Below are 18311 nucleotides of genomic sequence, written 5' to 3' on the forward strand. Positions count from 1 at the left end.
TGTCTATATCCATTTCTCCCAATAGAATGCATTAGGTCGGAGTAGGGCTGGGCGATATAGTGATATAATATCGATATCGTGATAAATGATTACGCGATACGCTTTCCTGAGATATCGTTAAACGGTACAGAACAAATGCTGTTGATTTGACAGATTTGCAGCTGTATTTATCTTTAAACTCCAGACTCAAGCTGGACTCTAGCCTTAAACAAAAGCCTTTTCTTCCACTGACCCATGCGCAGATAAGACCAGACTCTATCACTTGGTGAAACTTCTCGACACCCATGCGCTGAGCTCAAGCACACGCAGTCATGTTTCTGACAGAACAACAAAATCTAATGATAAACGCGTACATAAGCAGCACAGGCAACAGCCAGGGGAGGCAACGGCACACCGTGTGCTTCAGCAAAGCTCCTGAAATCATGCCATGTATCTGTGAGCCAGGTGTCCTGCCCTGTTATACAACTCTGCTCGTCGGCTGCTGCCTCAGGCTCCACCCCAAAAACCACGTTTTGACATTTGGACACCAAAGTCAGCAGAGCTGTCAAAGACACAGCACTGCTGCTGCAGGCGTGTAAATACGACGGCCCAGTCTATCAAACACACTCCGGCCAATGACGAGACACGGGAAACTGTCGATTTATACGGTTTATTTATTCACTCGTTTTACTCCGTGTTGTTATAACTAAATATTTCCATTGTTTCATTGCTTCCAAATATCCCTACCTCAATCTAATTAATCACACCACAGTTCCCGATCTCAATGTCAGCGTAATTAATCACACCACAGTTCCCATCATCAATGTCAATGTAACTAATCACACCACAGTTCCCGCCCTCAATGTCAATGTAACTAATCACACCACAGTTCCCGCCCTCAACGTCAGGGTAATTAATCACACCACAGTTCCCGCCCTCAACGTCAGCGTAACTAATCACACCACAGTTCCCGCCCTCAATGTCAGGGTAATTAATCACACCACAGTTCCCGCCCTCAATGTCAGGGTAATTAATCACACCACAGTTCCCGCCCTCAATGTCAGGGTAATTAATCACACCACAGTTCCCGCCCTCAATGTCAGGGTAATTAATCACACCACAGTTCCCGCCCTCAATGTCAGCGTAATTAATCACACCACAGTTCCCATCATCAATGTCAATGTAACTAATCACACCACAGTTCCCGCCCTCAATGTCAGTGTAACTAATCACACCACAGTTCCCGCCCTCAATGTCAGCGTAATTAATCACACCACAGTTCCCGCCCTCAATGTCAGCGTAATTAATCACACCACAGTTCCCGCCCTCAACGTCAGCGTAACTAATCACACCACAGTTCCCATCATCAATGTCAATGTAACTAATCACACCACAGTTCCCGCCCTCAATGTCAGCGTAATTAATCACACCACAGTTCCCGCCCTCAATGTCAGCGTAATTAATCACACCACAGTTCCCATCATCAATGTCAATGTAACTAATCACACCACAGTTCCCGTCCTCAATGTCAGTGTAACTAATCACACCCCAGTTTCCGTCCTCAATGTCAATGTAACTAATCACACCACAGTTCCCGCCCTCAACGTCAGGGTAATTAATCACACCACAGTTCCCGCCCTCACCGTCAGCGTAACTAATCACACCACAGTTCCCGCCCTCAACGTCAGCGTAATTAATCACACCACAGTTCCCGCCCTCAACGTCAGGGTAATTAATCACACCACAGTTCCCGCCCTCAATGTCAGGGTAATTAATCACACCTCAGTTCCCGCCCTCAATGTCAGCGTAATTAATCACACCACAGTTCCCGCCCTCAATGTCAGCGTAATTAATCACACCACAGTTCCCGCCCTCAATGTCAGTGTAACTAATCACACCACAGTTCCCGCCCTCAATGTCAGGGTAATTAATCACACCACAGTTCCCGCCCTCAATGTCAGCGTAATTAATCACACCACAGTTCCCGCCCTCAATGTCAGCGTAATTAATCACACCACAGTTCCCACCCTCAATGTCAGCGTAATTAATCACACCACAGTTCCCGCCCTCAATGTCAGTGTAACTAATCACACCACAGTTCCCGCCCTCAATGTCAGGGTAATTAATCACACCACAGTTCCCGCCCTCGATGTCAGGGTAATTAATCACACCACAGTTCCCGCCCTCAATGTCAGCGTAATTAATCACACCACAGTTCCCACCCTCAATGTCAGCGTAATTAATCACACCACAGTTCCCGCCCTCAATGTCAGTGTAACTAATCACACCACAGTTCCCGCCCTCAATGTCAGCGTAACTAATCACACCACAGTTCCCACCCTCAATGTAAGCATAACTAATCACACCACAGTTTCCGCCCTCAATGTCAGTGTAACTAATCACACTGTAGTTTCTGGCTCTAACACCACAGCAGCCAATCAAACCACAGTTACAGCACACACAATGCTATTTTAACGGACAGGGTTGCAGTTCCTCCCCCTAATGCCACAGTAACCAATCCGACCCCAGTTCCTCCTTGCAACAACATGGTAACCAAACAGGCAGCAGGTTCCAACCTCCAATACCACTGTACCAAACTGTATAAATCATTACAGCTCCATTCCTGAAAGGACTTTGTACTATAATTGATGTCAGTGTAATTGATTAAATTACAAAATGTAAAAATACACTTGTTCTGATGATCTTTTTTTGATTTCACTCCCGAGTACTTGACCCGACTACTAGTGGGGGCAAGTTAAATGTCACAGAGGATGGCAAATAGGTCAGAGTCACCACCACTGTATATAACAGCATGCATCAAAGTGGAACAGGAAGTCACCAGATAAGAGGAAGTGAGTGTGGTGACACGGAGTTTATCAGTTTATTATCAGCATTATACTGAGATTAACAAAAATGGACATTCTTCAGTTTTTCTACTTCCTGACCCCCCCCAGCCCAATCCCCCACCACACACACACACACAATCTATAATCTCAGGTTTTACAACATTTCGCTGTATGACGTTTCAGAGCATTCAGTATGCTGCGATGGTTTTGGACTATTTAGTAATGTAGTGTACAGTTTGGGGATTATTTAGTATGCAAGTATGCACAACTATTTTATACGGTTCTGTGAAATCATACTAGTTTTGATGTACAGTTTTAGATTAGTGTGTGTGTGTGGGGGGGGGGGGGGGGGGGGGCAGGCGAAGCATGAACATGATATATTGAATGTGAATGCAAATCAGGAAGAGCAAGACTTGAATTTACAACTCTGGGATCGATCTAAATATGCCTAGAGTGAAAGAAGCACACACACACACACACACACACACACACACACACACACACACACACAACTACACTCCAAGCGTGTAGGTTCACACTTTTTTTTTTTTTTTATCCATTTCATTTGTAACAGAACAGTTTGTAAAGCATTTAGGCCAAAAGTTGTTTGTATGTATATGTATGTGTATGTGTATGTGTATGTGTGTGTGTGTGTGTGTGTGTGTGTGTGTGCGCGCGCAGTGGTGGAAAATGATCAGGCCCGGTTGACAGACGGCTCACACAGCTGCTCCCTTGCTGCTGATTACAGTGCCAACAGTTAGATGTGTTTTCCTGTCTTCAAAACACAACAGGCGTCAGTTTTTGGACGTTTCTCACTGCATTTCCTACCCTTATTTATTTATTTATTTATTTATTTATTTATTAACACCAACGAACACACGCACCAGAACACGGCGATCAATCGACACAACGAACACATTAACTAACATGTATTACGCTTTACATCGTGCCACTTCATCAGCTACATTTCACGTCAAGAGACTTGAAATCATTGATATTTAATACTACAAGGCTATGTAGTATGCTAGTATGAATTTTTAGACTATGTAGTATTGTACGGTGCAGTATTAGATTATTTAGTATACTAGTATGCACCTTTGGAGTATTGATTTTGTTAGGATGTTGTTTTGGACCATTTCGTAGTGTTAGGCTATGTAGCATGCCAGCACACACACACCCATGCGCACACACACACACGCACACACACGCATGCGCGCGCACACACACGCATACTATTTGGTATAGTATGGTACAGTTTTAGACTATTTAGAATGCAATTCAATACTAATTAGTATGCTAGTATGCATTTTTGGACAATTTTGCTGGGATGTAGTTTGGACTATTTAGAAATGCTGGACTAGGTAGTGTACTAGTATAAACCTTTAGACTATGAAGTATGCCCTTTCACACTATTCAGTATATTAGGGTGCAGATTTGATATGCAATTCAATACTATTTAGTATGCACTTATGGACTACATGGTTAGGATGCTGCTTTGGACTATGTAGTAGTCTTGGTGCTATGCAGTATGCTAGTATGCACTTTTACACTAGTTGGAGTGCTATGGTTGGATGTTTTGGACTATTTATTAATTCTGGGCTATGTAGTATGCTAGTACACAATGAAGACTATTTAGTATTTTACACTGGGTAGCATGCACTTTTAAATTACGTTAGGATGTCGTCAGGCTATGTAGTATGCTACGACACACTTTTACACTATTTAGTATGGTAGGGTAAAGTTCTACACTGCTCTACACATTTAGCATGCCATTCTAGACCATTTATTATGCTAGCATTCACGTTCCCACTACTGATTATTTTCGGCATGTAGTTTTGGACTGTTTTGTAGTGCTGGGCTGTGTAGTATGCACTTTTACACTATTTAGTATGGTAGGGTGCCATTTTAGAGTACTTAGTATGCCAATATGCACTGGATGTTTTTTTGAACTGTTTAATACTGATGGGCTAGTGTGAGGTTTTTGTACTGTTTAATATGTTAGTATGCATGTTTAGACTACTTCGTAGGCTGTTGTGCTTGTACACAATTTAAGACGATTTAGTATGCTAGTATGTACCGTTGGACTTTTTAGGGTGGCACGGTACAATTTTAGACCGCTTAATATGCACTTTTGGACTACGTGGTATGAACTTTTAGACTGTTCAGTATGCTAGTACGCACTTCTAGTGGGATAGTACACACTACGGATTATGTTGAGATGTTTTTGGCTATTCAGTAGTGCTGAGCTGGGCTATGTGGTATTCGAGAATGAATGTTTACAGTATTTAGTATAATAGTATATACTAGTATAATTAGCATAACCGGATAAATGCACTTTTAGACTATATAGTACAGTAGTATGCACTTAGGCAAGTACATACGGTGCAGCGTTGCGGTATGAAGTATGCTAGTATACACTTTTAGACTATTTAGAGTTTTAATATGCACTTTTGCACCATTTATTTTGAACGTGCGAGACTTTGAGACTACTTAGTAGAGAATTGTGCGGTTTTTGGATTATTTACTATGTTAGTATGCACTGTCGGGTTATTTAATAGGCTGATATACAGCAGTGTCTGGCACAGTGTGCTTGTGCACACAACTGGACGATGCAAATGCATGTAAACCAAGGTGTAACTCATTTAATATTCATTTTCCATCGCTTACAGCCTAGAGAGAGTACAGACATGTTAGGTGATCGTGTCAGGGTCTGGAGCGGTTGAGATCTTGATTCCATGCCAGCTGTAACCAACTAAGTCTCTGAAAACGAGCTGCGACGTGAAACGATGACAAATCTGACTGGAATACAGTACAGCGGAGTACAAAGCTGTCACACACGCCTAACAAGCCATTACCGCAAATTAAAGACAACATGTCAAGGAAAAATGAAGACACTGGCCAGGCTGGAAGAACATCTTTTACCTCGGTGAGGCACACGGGACAGAACAGCTGAAATGTCTCGCTATCGTTACGTTTGATCAGGGACGCAAACGTTTTGTGCTGGCTGATATCGTTATCACTCATAATCACTGGAAGCAGCACTTCGTTAGCGGTTAGGGTTTTATGCCAGTGGCCAGAACCACACTTTCTTCAAAGCTCAACGCTGAGACAACATCGACACTGTAACGTGTGTGGAGCGGTCTGTAGGAGTGTGTGGGTTTTTCCTCCGCGCATGGCGAGTGTATAGAGCGTGTTTATAGGTTCTAACATATTGCAGTCTCCGCTCGAACATGTCTGAGATGAAGTGAAATAGCTCAAGGGCAGAAACCAAGCTGCGGAAAGCATAACGGAGATGAATATCCAGGTTACACAACAGAGTTAAAACTCTAACTAACCGACTGACTAACTAAACAATACGAGCACGCTAAGGGTACTGCTTGTTGACAGATACGAGAAATTAACGCTAACTGATTATAACTGGAAAAAAGACCCCCTACTGGTGCCATATAGTCTATATTTTGTCCCGTGAGCGTTGCAGCGATTCAACATCGTACCGTTTTGTCTACAGTTCTGTCTGTCCGTCCATCCTCGCGAAGAGGAAGTCAATACACGGCGACGTTCAATTCATTTAGCGAAACCTTCGATGGTCTGCGATAATGCTGGTTCTCCCAGCGCATGTTAGCGGCAGCTTTCGCGTAACTGCTAGAGTAGCAGGTCGACTGTAAATACGCTAATAAATGCGCAACCGGGCAGGCAGGCGGTCTAATGCAGAAGCGATAACATGTGTGTCTGATGGCTATCAGAGAGCAAAATAGATAATGTGGAATATTTCAGAAGTTGAGATGTGGCTGCGCACCGAGGAAACAGTAAGTGTGTGCACATGCGTGGGTGTGTGTGTGTGTGTGTGTGTATACGTATGTGCTGCTTCTATTTGCATGCTTGACACTGAATAGAGAGGCATAAGAGAACATAGCTGAACAGGAGGTGTGAAAGTTTGAACGCCCTGACCATTTAAAATGACAGAGAAATAACACACACACACACACACACACACACGCGCACCGCCTACACCCAAATTCCTCAAAACAGGTTACGCCATGCAGCGTGCACACGTGTGCGCACGTGTGCGCACGCACACACTTAAATGGTGCTTCTTCAAAAACTTTCTGCAAAATTCATGGGATTTTAATCTCCCAGGATGCACCAGGACCACATCGTGACATATTTACATATACATACATACATACATACATACATATACATACATATATATATATATATATATATATATATATATATATATATATATATATATTATATATATACATACACATACACACACACACACACACACACACACACACACACTGACGACACACACACACACACACTGACTACTGCTATTAATGCTGCGGAGAGAATTTCACACAGTGTTCCCTTGAGAAACCATCAGAACATCTTCCACTTCCTCTGTGCAACATCATTTCCTGTAGACCAAAGGCTAACCTAAGGAGGAGAGCAACACACATAACGAAACCCCCTGTTACGGTAAACGAATGGGTTACAGGAAGCGTTCGAATAGAGTTCATTTTGAAACAGTGGAACAATGTGTTATTATTTTACAATATCGCTTATAACTACGTTTATGAAACCGGGTCTAGCGCAGTCCGCGTAGTGAAACCACAACCCCACAGCTTGGATTGTGCACGGAGTTTATTATACACCAGTTAGTTAGTAAACCCGATGGCTTATACGAGGCGTGCAGACAGCCTGTGGGTTACATCACACAATACACACACAGACACACACACACACATCTTTGCAGGCAATATGCGACATGAAAACTCAAAGGTCAGCAGAAGTCGGGCGTAATTAAGACGAGAACGACTGACAATGTGTTCCGGCTTTCGCAAACAAAACAAGCGGCATATCTGAATACACTTTCACATTACCGATAGAGGAAGAAATTATATCAAATAAATCTGAGAACACATCGTGAGTTGGGAATTTCTTTCTATTATTTGAGTTGACCTCAATCACAGATCTAGCTTCAATGCAGCGACATCCTCTGCGATCTACAGCAATCTTTTAACATGATTACATGTGACCCACCAGCCCCTTTAGGATTCTGCACAAATGAACACAAAATCATGGAGACTCATGAATTCATGATCAAATTTCAACTAGATAATGTCAACATAAAGTGAGAGTAACTGCTACAAGAAGCAAACACACATCTTTCACATTACGCGCCCTTTCCCCTTCAGTGAATTAGCTTTGGGTGAATTTTATTCACATTTGGTCTGGTCACTTCTTTAGCTGACAAAAGCAGAAAAGTTCATATGAATTCTACGAGTAAACGGTAAACGTTGGCATCCTTGCGGCCACACTCGGCATTCAAAAAGCCAAATTTAACGGTCATGCGTATACAAGACTTTACAGTAGTTGTAAGTTTATACACTTTGGCTACTACCATCTCATATGAGATCTTCAAAGAAAAAGAGCAGTTGCACAAACTACAAGTGAAATAAGCGAGTAGTTTTTGTGGACGCAGGGAAAAGCAGGCAACACATTTTCCAACCACAAAAGGCTAAAAACAATGACTGTAATTTGAAAGTCAAAGCCAATTTGAATGATCACAAGTGAGGTAAGGAGTGGGTGCAGCATCTGACCTTCGTGTATCTCACACACGAACACACCCAGCAAGTCACCTCCTTTCAACCAACACAAAGAACTCTACAGACCTCAAAGTTATAAAGTTTACAGAACATTACAACTTGACAAACCTTTAGAAATTACACTAGAATAAAACTAAAAAAGGATTTAAAAAAAAAAAAAAAACTGAATATTTGAAATTAAGAAATCGCATATTTCAGAACTGAAGAAAAATAAACTCAAAGTCGATGTATAAAACTTGGCAACTTCTTTTACAAATCATCAGCATTTGAGAATTTAGAACTCGAAACTCAAACAAGTCTCCTCTATCGTTTGTATAAAACCTATAAAAAAAAAAGATAAATCTCTTAAGAACTCGGGAACTCCTTTGAAAGTAAAAAAAAACAAAAAAAAAACCATACTTTAGAACTAAAATCTATAGAACTTCACAACTTTTTAAAGCATCATAACTTTAGAACCTAACATTTTAAACTCTAGAACGATAACTTCAGAAATCTTCAAAACTCTCGAAGAAAAAAAAAACAACGACTTTACAAGTCTACAGACCTTTACAAGCCAAACTTTATAAAGCACTGGAACTTCAGAATTTACAACTCTAAACTTGAAAACAATAACTTTAAATGTCTACAGAACTCAGAAAACCTTTGAAATAATAAACTCAAAGTTCCCAGTCTGCAGAACATTATAACTCCACCTATAAAATCCCAGGGACCTGTAGAATTCTGAACTCTATATAAAACAAATAACAACCTTATACGTTTTTTTGAACCCTTCTGAAATTCAGAACTCCAAAACTTAGAATTCAGAACTCTAAGGTATGTGTTATAGCGGACATCTAGATGAACACTTTACAGTTGGTTTAATAACCAAGTCGTACCCTTCAAACGCTACTGAAGTTAGAAACACGTATACCAATGCCGTATGTAACTTTAGAGACGGTCCCTTAATTTGCGAATATCGAACGTCCAACGTCAAGCCAACTTTATGCCGGTCCGCTAGGTTCATATTCTCGAGGCTCGTCTGCACAATCCCACCACTACTCACACAACCACCAGAGTTCGGGGCCGGCCCAGGGTAACACGTCACAAACGTATCGGCAATCCGTTGCTCTTCCTGTGAGACCCGGATGCGAAGACTTGAATTTTAAGACCTGAATTTGTGAGGTTGAAAAATAACGTGTTGAAATATTACCTGACGAATAACGAAGCTGGTATTTTAACAACTGAATATTTCTGGAACTGTATTTTAGGAAGGTGAGTATGTGCGCATCGAATTTTGAGCGCTGGAATTTTGTTTTCAAATCAAAATATACAAATACGATGAATTGCAGAGGAAACTAATTCAAGCGCTGATACTGCGGTGGAGTTGTTTTTTGTTTTTGTCTGGGCAGGAAAATTCGAGTATTGTTATTATTCAATTTAAGTAATTCAACATGCCATTTTGCCTTGAGGACATTTGACACTATTATACACCCAAACTGGAAAAGCACCACGTGCCGTCATGAATATTTAAGAGACCGTGTCTCCTCATAGGAAAAGAACGCGCAGTCTCGTGAATAATTCTGAGATCGTGACGCGTCATCGAAGTACTTTAGTACACCGCCACGTCACAGGTAGTGACCCGACGTGGATTTTAAAGACGAAAATAGCGGGAAAAGGCTGAAAATTAACCAGTTTTCTCCTAGAATTAAAATCAACCGACGCCGACGTCGTCTTTTACGACGCGCGTCACGAAAACCTCTGGTAAAAACTCAGAAAATATAGTTTAGTGTTTCATGATGCTTTAATGCATTTGGGAAGAAACAGGCATTTAAACTGCACTCGGGTGCCTAAAAAGGATCAGAATGTGTGTGTGTGTGCACGTGTATGACTCACACACAGCTGTGTGAAGAGTGTGTGTGCGCCTCACTGTACTGAATGTGCACGTTCATTGCTCCGAATCTCAGCTGTAAGATTTCTGTTGCTGACGCAGCCTTTAATGTGCATATTAAAAGCAGTGAATTCCCAGAGTGAAGCCTGCACAAGCACACCACTCACTCTATCTGTGTGTGTGTGTGTGTGTGTGTGTGTGTGTGTGTGTGTAAAAGAGAGTGAGAGAGAGATATGGGGGCAGGGCTTTAGCTAAGACAGCTCCACCACTCTGTGTGCAATAAATCTGATTCCCTGTAAACGTTTACAGTAAGGCAGGTGTAAGCACGAGCTGAAACCAGGGGACAGTGCAGAACCTGAACGTGTGTGACTGTGTGCAAGTGTGTGTATGTGGGATTGTATGCATGTGTGTACATATGAGTGTGTGATGGTGGTGTGTGTGTGTGTAAAGCTAGGCTTTGTGCTGCCATTTTTATGTCAGTTTAAAGTGTGTGTAGGCGTGAGTTAAAAACAGGGACTGTGCTGAACCTGAATGTGACTGTGTGTGTACATGTATGTTTAAAACCAGTACGTGTGTGTGTGTGCGTGCGCATGTGCAAGGCCCTGCTTTGTGCTGCCATTTCATGTATCAGATATACGAGTGCGTGGGCGAGCGATAAAACCCAGGGACCGTTCTGAACCTGCGTGTGTGTAACTATGTATAAGTGTGTATGTGTGTATCTATAAATGTGTAAGAGTGTGTATATGCATATGTAGGTGTGCAAATGTGGATGTGTTTTAAAACCAAGCTGCTTCATGTGAGAGACTAATCAGCCTCAAACACTCACTCACTTACACACACACACACACACAAACACACAGTGATAGCAGCAGTGTGTGTGTGTGTGTGGATGTCTACAGAGGAAATGGAGAGAGTGACAAAAGTGAAACCAACAACTCTTTTGGTTTCAGTAAACTGCACAAAAGTAACCCCCCCCCCCCCCCCCACCCCACACGCACACACACACACACACACACACACACACACGCACGCAGGTACTTATACCCTCTCACACACACACACAGCAGCACACTAAGTGACACGTGCACCCGGTAACCTTTCTGTCTCGAACCACACATTGTTCACTACGTACTGAACTATTTTGGGAATCTTCAGACATGAGTACAAAGTAACACAATGGAGAAGATCCAGTGCACGTAAACACTCCCACAATGCCCCACAACACCTTACTGACCCGCACAATTTACCCATAATGCACTGAGACACGTAATGTAGAGGTGGTTGTGTGGTTTTGGACACACCCACAAATAACATCATTTACGTAACGGGTTATGCTAGGAACATGGTGTGTGATTTTGGGACACGCCCACAGTAGATCACATGACCTATATAGTTAATACAGTGTGTGCTTTGGGACACGCTCACAATGGACTGCAGAATGTTTATGTGGCATATATAGTGAATAGGTTGTGTGGTTTGAGATACGCCCACAGATAATGGTGTTTATGTGGCATTAACAGTGAACAAGATGTGCGATTTGAGACACAGCCATAGTGGACCAACAACGGTATTTATGAGACCTATGAAGTGAATCAGTTTGGGTTTACGTTGAGTGTATAGTGAACAGGGCGTGCGGTTTGAGCCACGCGCACGGTGTACCAACAACGACGTTTACATTGAGTGTATAGTGAACAGGCCGTGTGATTTGAGACACGCCCGCAGTGGACCAACAAATACCTTTATCTTGAGTGTTTAGTGAATGGGGCGTGTCTCAAAACAACTAGCACAGACACAGGGCATGCATTCCCATTTTAGGCAGGAGTGTATCTCGGTGCAGGGATATACACAGTGTTCAACATTTTTCTGCAGTGACAAAGAAATGTCTAACACACACACACACACACACACACACACACACACACACACACACACACAGAGATCAAATTCAAGCATGCCAAGACTATGAGTAATATAAACAGAAAAAAAAAATAGCAAGAAATGACACACATCTCGTTTATTTATTACCGTCTAATAAACACTGAAGAAGCGTTTATTTAATCACAAACCATTAAACGCTCTGTGTAGATTAACTCGCGCGTTAATGTTGATTAAACCTCAAAACTACTCAAAAGGCCTGTAAATATCTCCATCCCTTTATGCCAGGATCGGTGAATATTCATAAACACCCAGTTGGTCACAGGCTGAAGAAACTCACCCAAACCGTACCACACTTAACCAATTAATAAATATTAATGTCAATTCAAGGTCGCTTAGTTACTAGTGATGATACAAACAAACAAAACAACAGGAATTAGAAATCATTTGAAATAAACCTCAATAAGCAATCAACATTCGTGAATATTAACGAGCTCATGAATATTTATACTCCGCACACAGGGTCTCGAAGAACGCTAATATTAACAAACTAGCTTCACCTACACACACACACGCACACACGCAGAGCATTATAAAATGCACAAACCCATGACACTCTGCAAAACACACACACACAAATGGAAAAAGCCTGTAACTGTTCTGCAGATCAGAGCTTGGTATCTTTTAATCTCTCTCTCTCACACACACACACACACACACACACACACACACACACACACACACACAGAGTCAGTGTTTCCTCGTTCCTCTGAGAGAACACACACCTGTAAACCGCCAAACTTGTTTTTCCCCCATAGACTTCACCTGCACTCGACTGTTTCCGCGGCTCTCTCTCAGTAGTAAAACTCATGGTGTGCATTTCAGCCACACATTCACTTCTCCTCCCATCTTTTCTTCTCTCCTCCATTCTTTTCTTTTTGTCCTGCCTCTCCTGTTTCTTGTCTGTTTTTCGCATCATCATCATCTTTTTTGTCTCCACCTCTCCTCTCTGTTCTTCCTTCCTTCCTTCCCTCTTCTCATCTTTCATCTTCCCTTTTTTTCCTTCTCGCTCCCCCATTTTATTCTCCTGGCGTCTCCTTACTGCTCTCCTTTCCCCCTCCTCCTCTTCTCCTCCCGTCTCATCTTCTCTCCTTCAAACCCCGGCCTCTTCGCTTTCCTTCCCTCCTCGTCGTGTCTTCCTTCTTCCTCTCGTCCCTCCCGATATCTCCGCTTTCCACCCCCCTCTTCCCCACCTCGTTCTCCCGTCTGCCTCCGACCCTTTTCTCCGCTCTTCCTTCGTCTCTTTCGTATCGCGGAACACGTCTTTCGTGATTCTAAGCCGTGGAAAGTTAAATCGCCTGTCTTGTTTGTGCACTCCAACGCTCCCTTGTTCCTCAACGTCCTGGTTTATCTCCGTCCGGACGTGTCCCAACATTCTGAGTGACACTTTAAATATTACACAGAGTGATTATCGTGATATAAAGACTTAATAAAGTGTAATGAAGTGACTGTGTACACTGTGTGTGATGTAAGCGTTTCATATGTGTGTGTGTGTGTGTGTGTGTGTATTGTGACACACTCACCTGTCCTCCTGAGGGAGATTCTCGGGACTCCGCTCTTCCGCTGCCTACAAGAAACAAACACACACGTTATTCACACAAGTGAAGGTGAAGTAGTTCAGGTGCAGGAGGGGGAACTGAAAGCTTTCATCACTCTGTTATAATGCAATCGTAAGCGGGCGTAAGCCTAAGTGAGGGAGCTACGTTAGTGTCAAGTTAATTAAGTGGAGACAGGATGGAAATGTGTTACTTCTCCTTTACAGTGACTTTAAAACACTTCTTTCACCCCCCCCCCCCACGTAATCAGTTCCTCTTCATCACTCAGATACGACAGAGGTACACCACGTGTCAACAATAGTAGGTTATTAATTTGTATTTTTTTCTTTTGCATTTTTTTTTTAATTGCAAAAAGGCGTCACAAAAGTGGAACATAATCTCCATTTTGTTCAGTGCAAGTGTTCCAGGGCTACACACACACACACACACACACACACACACACACGCTTAACAAGTTTCTGGATTCCTCTTGAAAATAAAAAGTTAGATAAGATTTTACGATAATAATGTTTTTATGGTTCCTATGAAATACGATTTAATTTGAAAACGCAACTGACAGAGTGCAAAAAATATGACAGGTATTTAAAATAATAATTTTAAAAAGCTATTTATGAAATTTTATAAATAAACAAAAACAAATAAATAAATGGATGTATATTAAAAAAAAAATAATAAACTGGTGCCATTCCAAATTTGCCAATACCTCAAAATATGAACTTATATTCATTATTAATATATTCAAAATCTTTTAATAATCAGTTGATAATTCAATATATAAATAAATAAAAGTGCGTGTGCGTGTGTGTGTGTGTGTGTGTGTGTGTGTGTGTGGGGGGGGGGGGGGTTAGTTTTAAAATCTTGCCAAAGAAACAAACAAATCTATTCTGGGCAACAGACAGGCAACAAAATTTACAATCTAAATAGTCCGCATTGCAGTGCGAGAAACATTTTCTTCAAGATAAAACACAACACGGCGCTTCGTCACAAAACGATGCCTTCAAGTTCAACTGGAAAAACTACAAAAAAACAAAACAAAAAAAACAAACAAACAAAAAAAGACTCCACAAGCGACAGTAAAGTTAAAAAGGGAAATTTCCATCACACCTCACCAAAACCACACAGCAAATTAAAGCAGCAATCCAAACATCACATTCTTTATAAACAACAACAACAACGTCAGCCTGAAAGACTTCCAACACACGACACACACCTCCTGTCAGAAACAACTGTTCGCTCACACGTGTCAATGCTCATTGCATCAAAATCACATTACATCACCATCTCGATAATCATCTCAGGACAAGGGCTGGGTGAAACGACCACATAATATAGACCGATATCTTGATCAATTATGTCACACGTCTCCGAGATAGTTTTATTTATTTTTTTTATTCAGGAAATAATTACAAACTGACTGCAATCAGCTGATCTCGTGCAAAAATGTTGTACGTGAGTTTTAAAATTGTAATAAATAAATAAATAAATAGATAGATAGATTTCACAGATGTTTTTTTTCCCCCTCACCTTTTAGTAATTTTTTTTGTTTCTCTCAAATGAATGTAAGTATTTTACTAGAAAAATTAACAGTACTGACTGTACCGTGAAAATGTACCGTACTTTTTAAATGCAATAAATATATAAATATTAATATTTACTATAATAACTATTATTAATATTCAAGTAAATTAGAGATATACATCCAGACTGAACCAAAAAGTAACGCTCCAGAAATAACACAAAAAAATCTTCGTTTTTTCGATTCAAAAACACTTCAAATAACACGACAAAATTGGTCAGCGAAAGTTTTTTATTTCGCCTCTAGAGGCCACTCTCATACCGTATAACGACAGAGGGACTTTCTAGACGCGACCGAGAAAACGGTGTGGATAAACGATCGGTAAAACCGATCAATGGTTCTACCGCTAACAAATATCATCAACCCTTTTTTTTTTTTTTTAAATGTGTCACCAAATCTAAATATCGCCACACACACTGCGTATCGTAGAAATCTTTTCGAGAGTTGTGATAAATACTTGCATAAAGGTTTTACAGTATCGCGATACGTTTGCTATAGCGCTAGTCTGTGATCAGCTACAATACAGAATAAAATCAACTTTAACTCGAATATGGGTCAAAGGGCTCAGTTGTGTATTATACTTTTCTGTAATTTAAGCTCGTAACGAGTTCCAGAGAATTTCATCAAGGCGGCACGGACATGACAACGGCGAAGCTGAGAGGAAGTTGGCAATTAAAGAACAGGTTCATCTGCATATTATATTTCATCCTTTTACCAAATAAGGCAAACTACAAAAGGATACATCACGCAACCCTAAAACGCACATCGGAAAAAAGCGCATTTTATTTCATTTAAGGACTGATTAGAGGACTCGTTGCATTTGATTTAATATCGGTGTTGATGGTTTTTAACGCAGGTGATCTCGCAAATGCGGGGTCCAAGCACCCTTCGCGAATAGCACGGAGAGTGGCGGCTTTCGCCGAGAAACAAACGAAGAGCCAATGGATGAACGTACTTTTCAAGTTTCACGACAGTAGCTCAGCGCTAACGCCGTTTTTAAAATAAACAAACAACCCCTTTACAACACCTTCCGCATGAACTGGTTTAGGTGTTGAGTTGAAGATCATCTGCGTTTGACATTTCCGCATTCGCGCTGCGCTTACAATCAAAACAAACCAACTCTAAAATATTCAATCACGCGATGTGACACGTTACCTCATACCCCACTACGGCTGAGTTCTCAAATCTGATCGGTCCGGACGTATCGATTCATTTCCCGCAAGGTTTCTATTAACGCGCCCGTTCTAATTCGTCATCGACTCTCCGGTCGCGGCTACACGTCATCGGAGTAAGGAACGCGTACAGTATAACCGCCGACATCTTCTGGGAGATGTTTTATTTAACGTTTGAGGAAGGAGTCTCCAGTTTCAGTGCTTTCGAACAGTCAAAACCGAAGCTGTGACTATGTTTTCAGAAACAGGACAAACTTCAGTTTCTCAGAGACATGACTGTTTTTTTGTCTTAAACTCAAAAGAAACAGGAAACATAACGATTAAAGGAAACTGCTGTAGTATATGAGGAATAAAATCACTTCAGTCACACTGTTAGAGGAAATCAACTGACTTCAGCTTCATCACACCATATCGTCATTGATTAGTTTCCTAGAACAGCAAAACCCGAGGGTTTTACTCTGTACATATCAGGGTAACAACAACAACAACAACAACAACGTTTGATAATGTTTGAGGCAAGACAAAATTAGAGAACGTTGGGGTGGGGACAACAAGTGGCTTAGGGTTGATGTCAAACTTGAGATATGTGCCATGATGTCAACCTGGAAGGGGGTGTGGCCTTTTTTGATCGACAAGCTGTCAAAATGCATTATAGTTCAGAAGGTTTCTCTGTTTATTGAAGCACTACCAAGGCAACTGATGTTCTGCTCTTAAAATAGGAGCTGTTCTACCTTTATCCATAAAACATGCTGTCGATCAGGTCTGTCAAACACTCAACCTGACAGAATAAACATCTTCCTACACACCCTACTTGATAGACATACTCATATTGTTTACACAAAATAAATAAAATACATGTCTAAGTGTGTGTGCGCTTGACAAACCTGCGATGGAAATAGGAAATCTGCATCTTCGGCTTGCCAGACTTCCACAACGCTGGACATGTGACTCAGAGCTTGGGGTTTAAATGAGAGAAAATAATCATATTATCATTAATAATAATAACAACAACAACAATAATAATAATAATAATAATAAAATAATAAAAGTTAACACCAAGTCATTGGGAGGACAATATACAGCACAAAGCTCTCTGCAAAAGCATCCCATGGCTGCAAAACAAACATATGCTCATTACACACACACACACACACACACACACACACACACACACACACACACACTTTCTCTGTTCAACACACACACATCTTTGCAGAGTCTCACTATTTGCCAATGGAGCTTTATATAGGGAAGAAAAACAGTACAAACAAAGCATGCTTATTTCTAAATGATCATTAAAATGGCACTTATGATCAATAAACACTCACACACACACTCTTTCTCTCTCAAACACACTCGTCTTTGCTGAGTCTCACTATTTTGCGATGGAGCATTATGAGCATTATATAGGGAAGAAAAACAGTGCAAACAATGCATGCTTATTTCTAAATGATCATTAGAATAGCATTTATGATCAATAAACATTCACACACACACTCTCTTCCTCTCTCTCTCTCTTCAACACACACTCATCTTTGCTAAATCTGATTATTTGGCAATGGAGCTTTATATGGGGAAGAAAAACAGTGCAAACAATGCATGCTTCTTTCTAAAGGATCATTAAAATAGCATTTATGATCAATAAACACTCTCTGTCTCTCTCTCTTCACACACTCGGCTAGGAGTCTCATTATTTGGCAATGGAGCATTATGAGCATTATATAGGGAAGAAAAACAGTGCAAACAATGCATGCTTATTTCT

General features: G+C 41.1%; 1 protein-coding gene across 2 annotated transcripts in view; it reads right to left on the reverse strand.

Annotated features, from left to right (window-relative positions):
- Positions 1-18311, reverse strand: part of tmem131l (transmembrane 131 like) — a 40229-nt gene that overhangs the window by 20884 nt on the left and 1034 nt on the right. The window contains exons 1-3 of one of the 2 annotated variants that reach the window (XM_047152252.2): positions 17434-17510; positions 13769-13812; positions 12971-13631 (exon numbers count right to left, since the gene is read on the reverse strand). In XM_047152252.2, the coding sequence (XP_047008208.2) occupies positions 12971-13263 (293 nt within the window). In that variant the 5' untranslated portion in view covers positions 13264-13631; positions 13769-13812; positions 17434-17510. Of the gene's footprint in view, positions 1-12970; positions 13632-13768; positions 13813-17433; positions 17511-18311 lie in introns of those variants that run through there. The other variant, XM_017461070.2, reaches the window with a different exon arrangement.

This window comes from Ictalurus punctatus, chromosome 29 (genome assembly GCF_001660625.3).
Source record: "Ictalurus punctatus breed USDA103 chromosome 29, Coco_2.0, whole genome shotgun sequence".
Taxonomy (NCBI): Eukaryota; Metazoa; Chordata; class Actinopteri; order Siluriformes; family Ictaluridae; genus Ictalurus; species Ictalurus punctatus.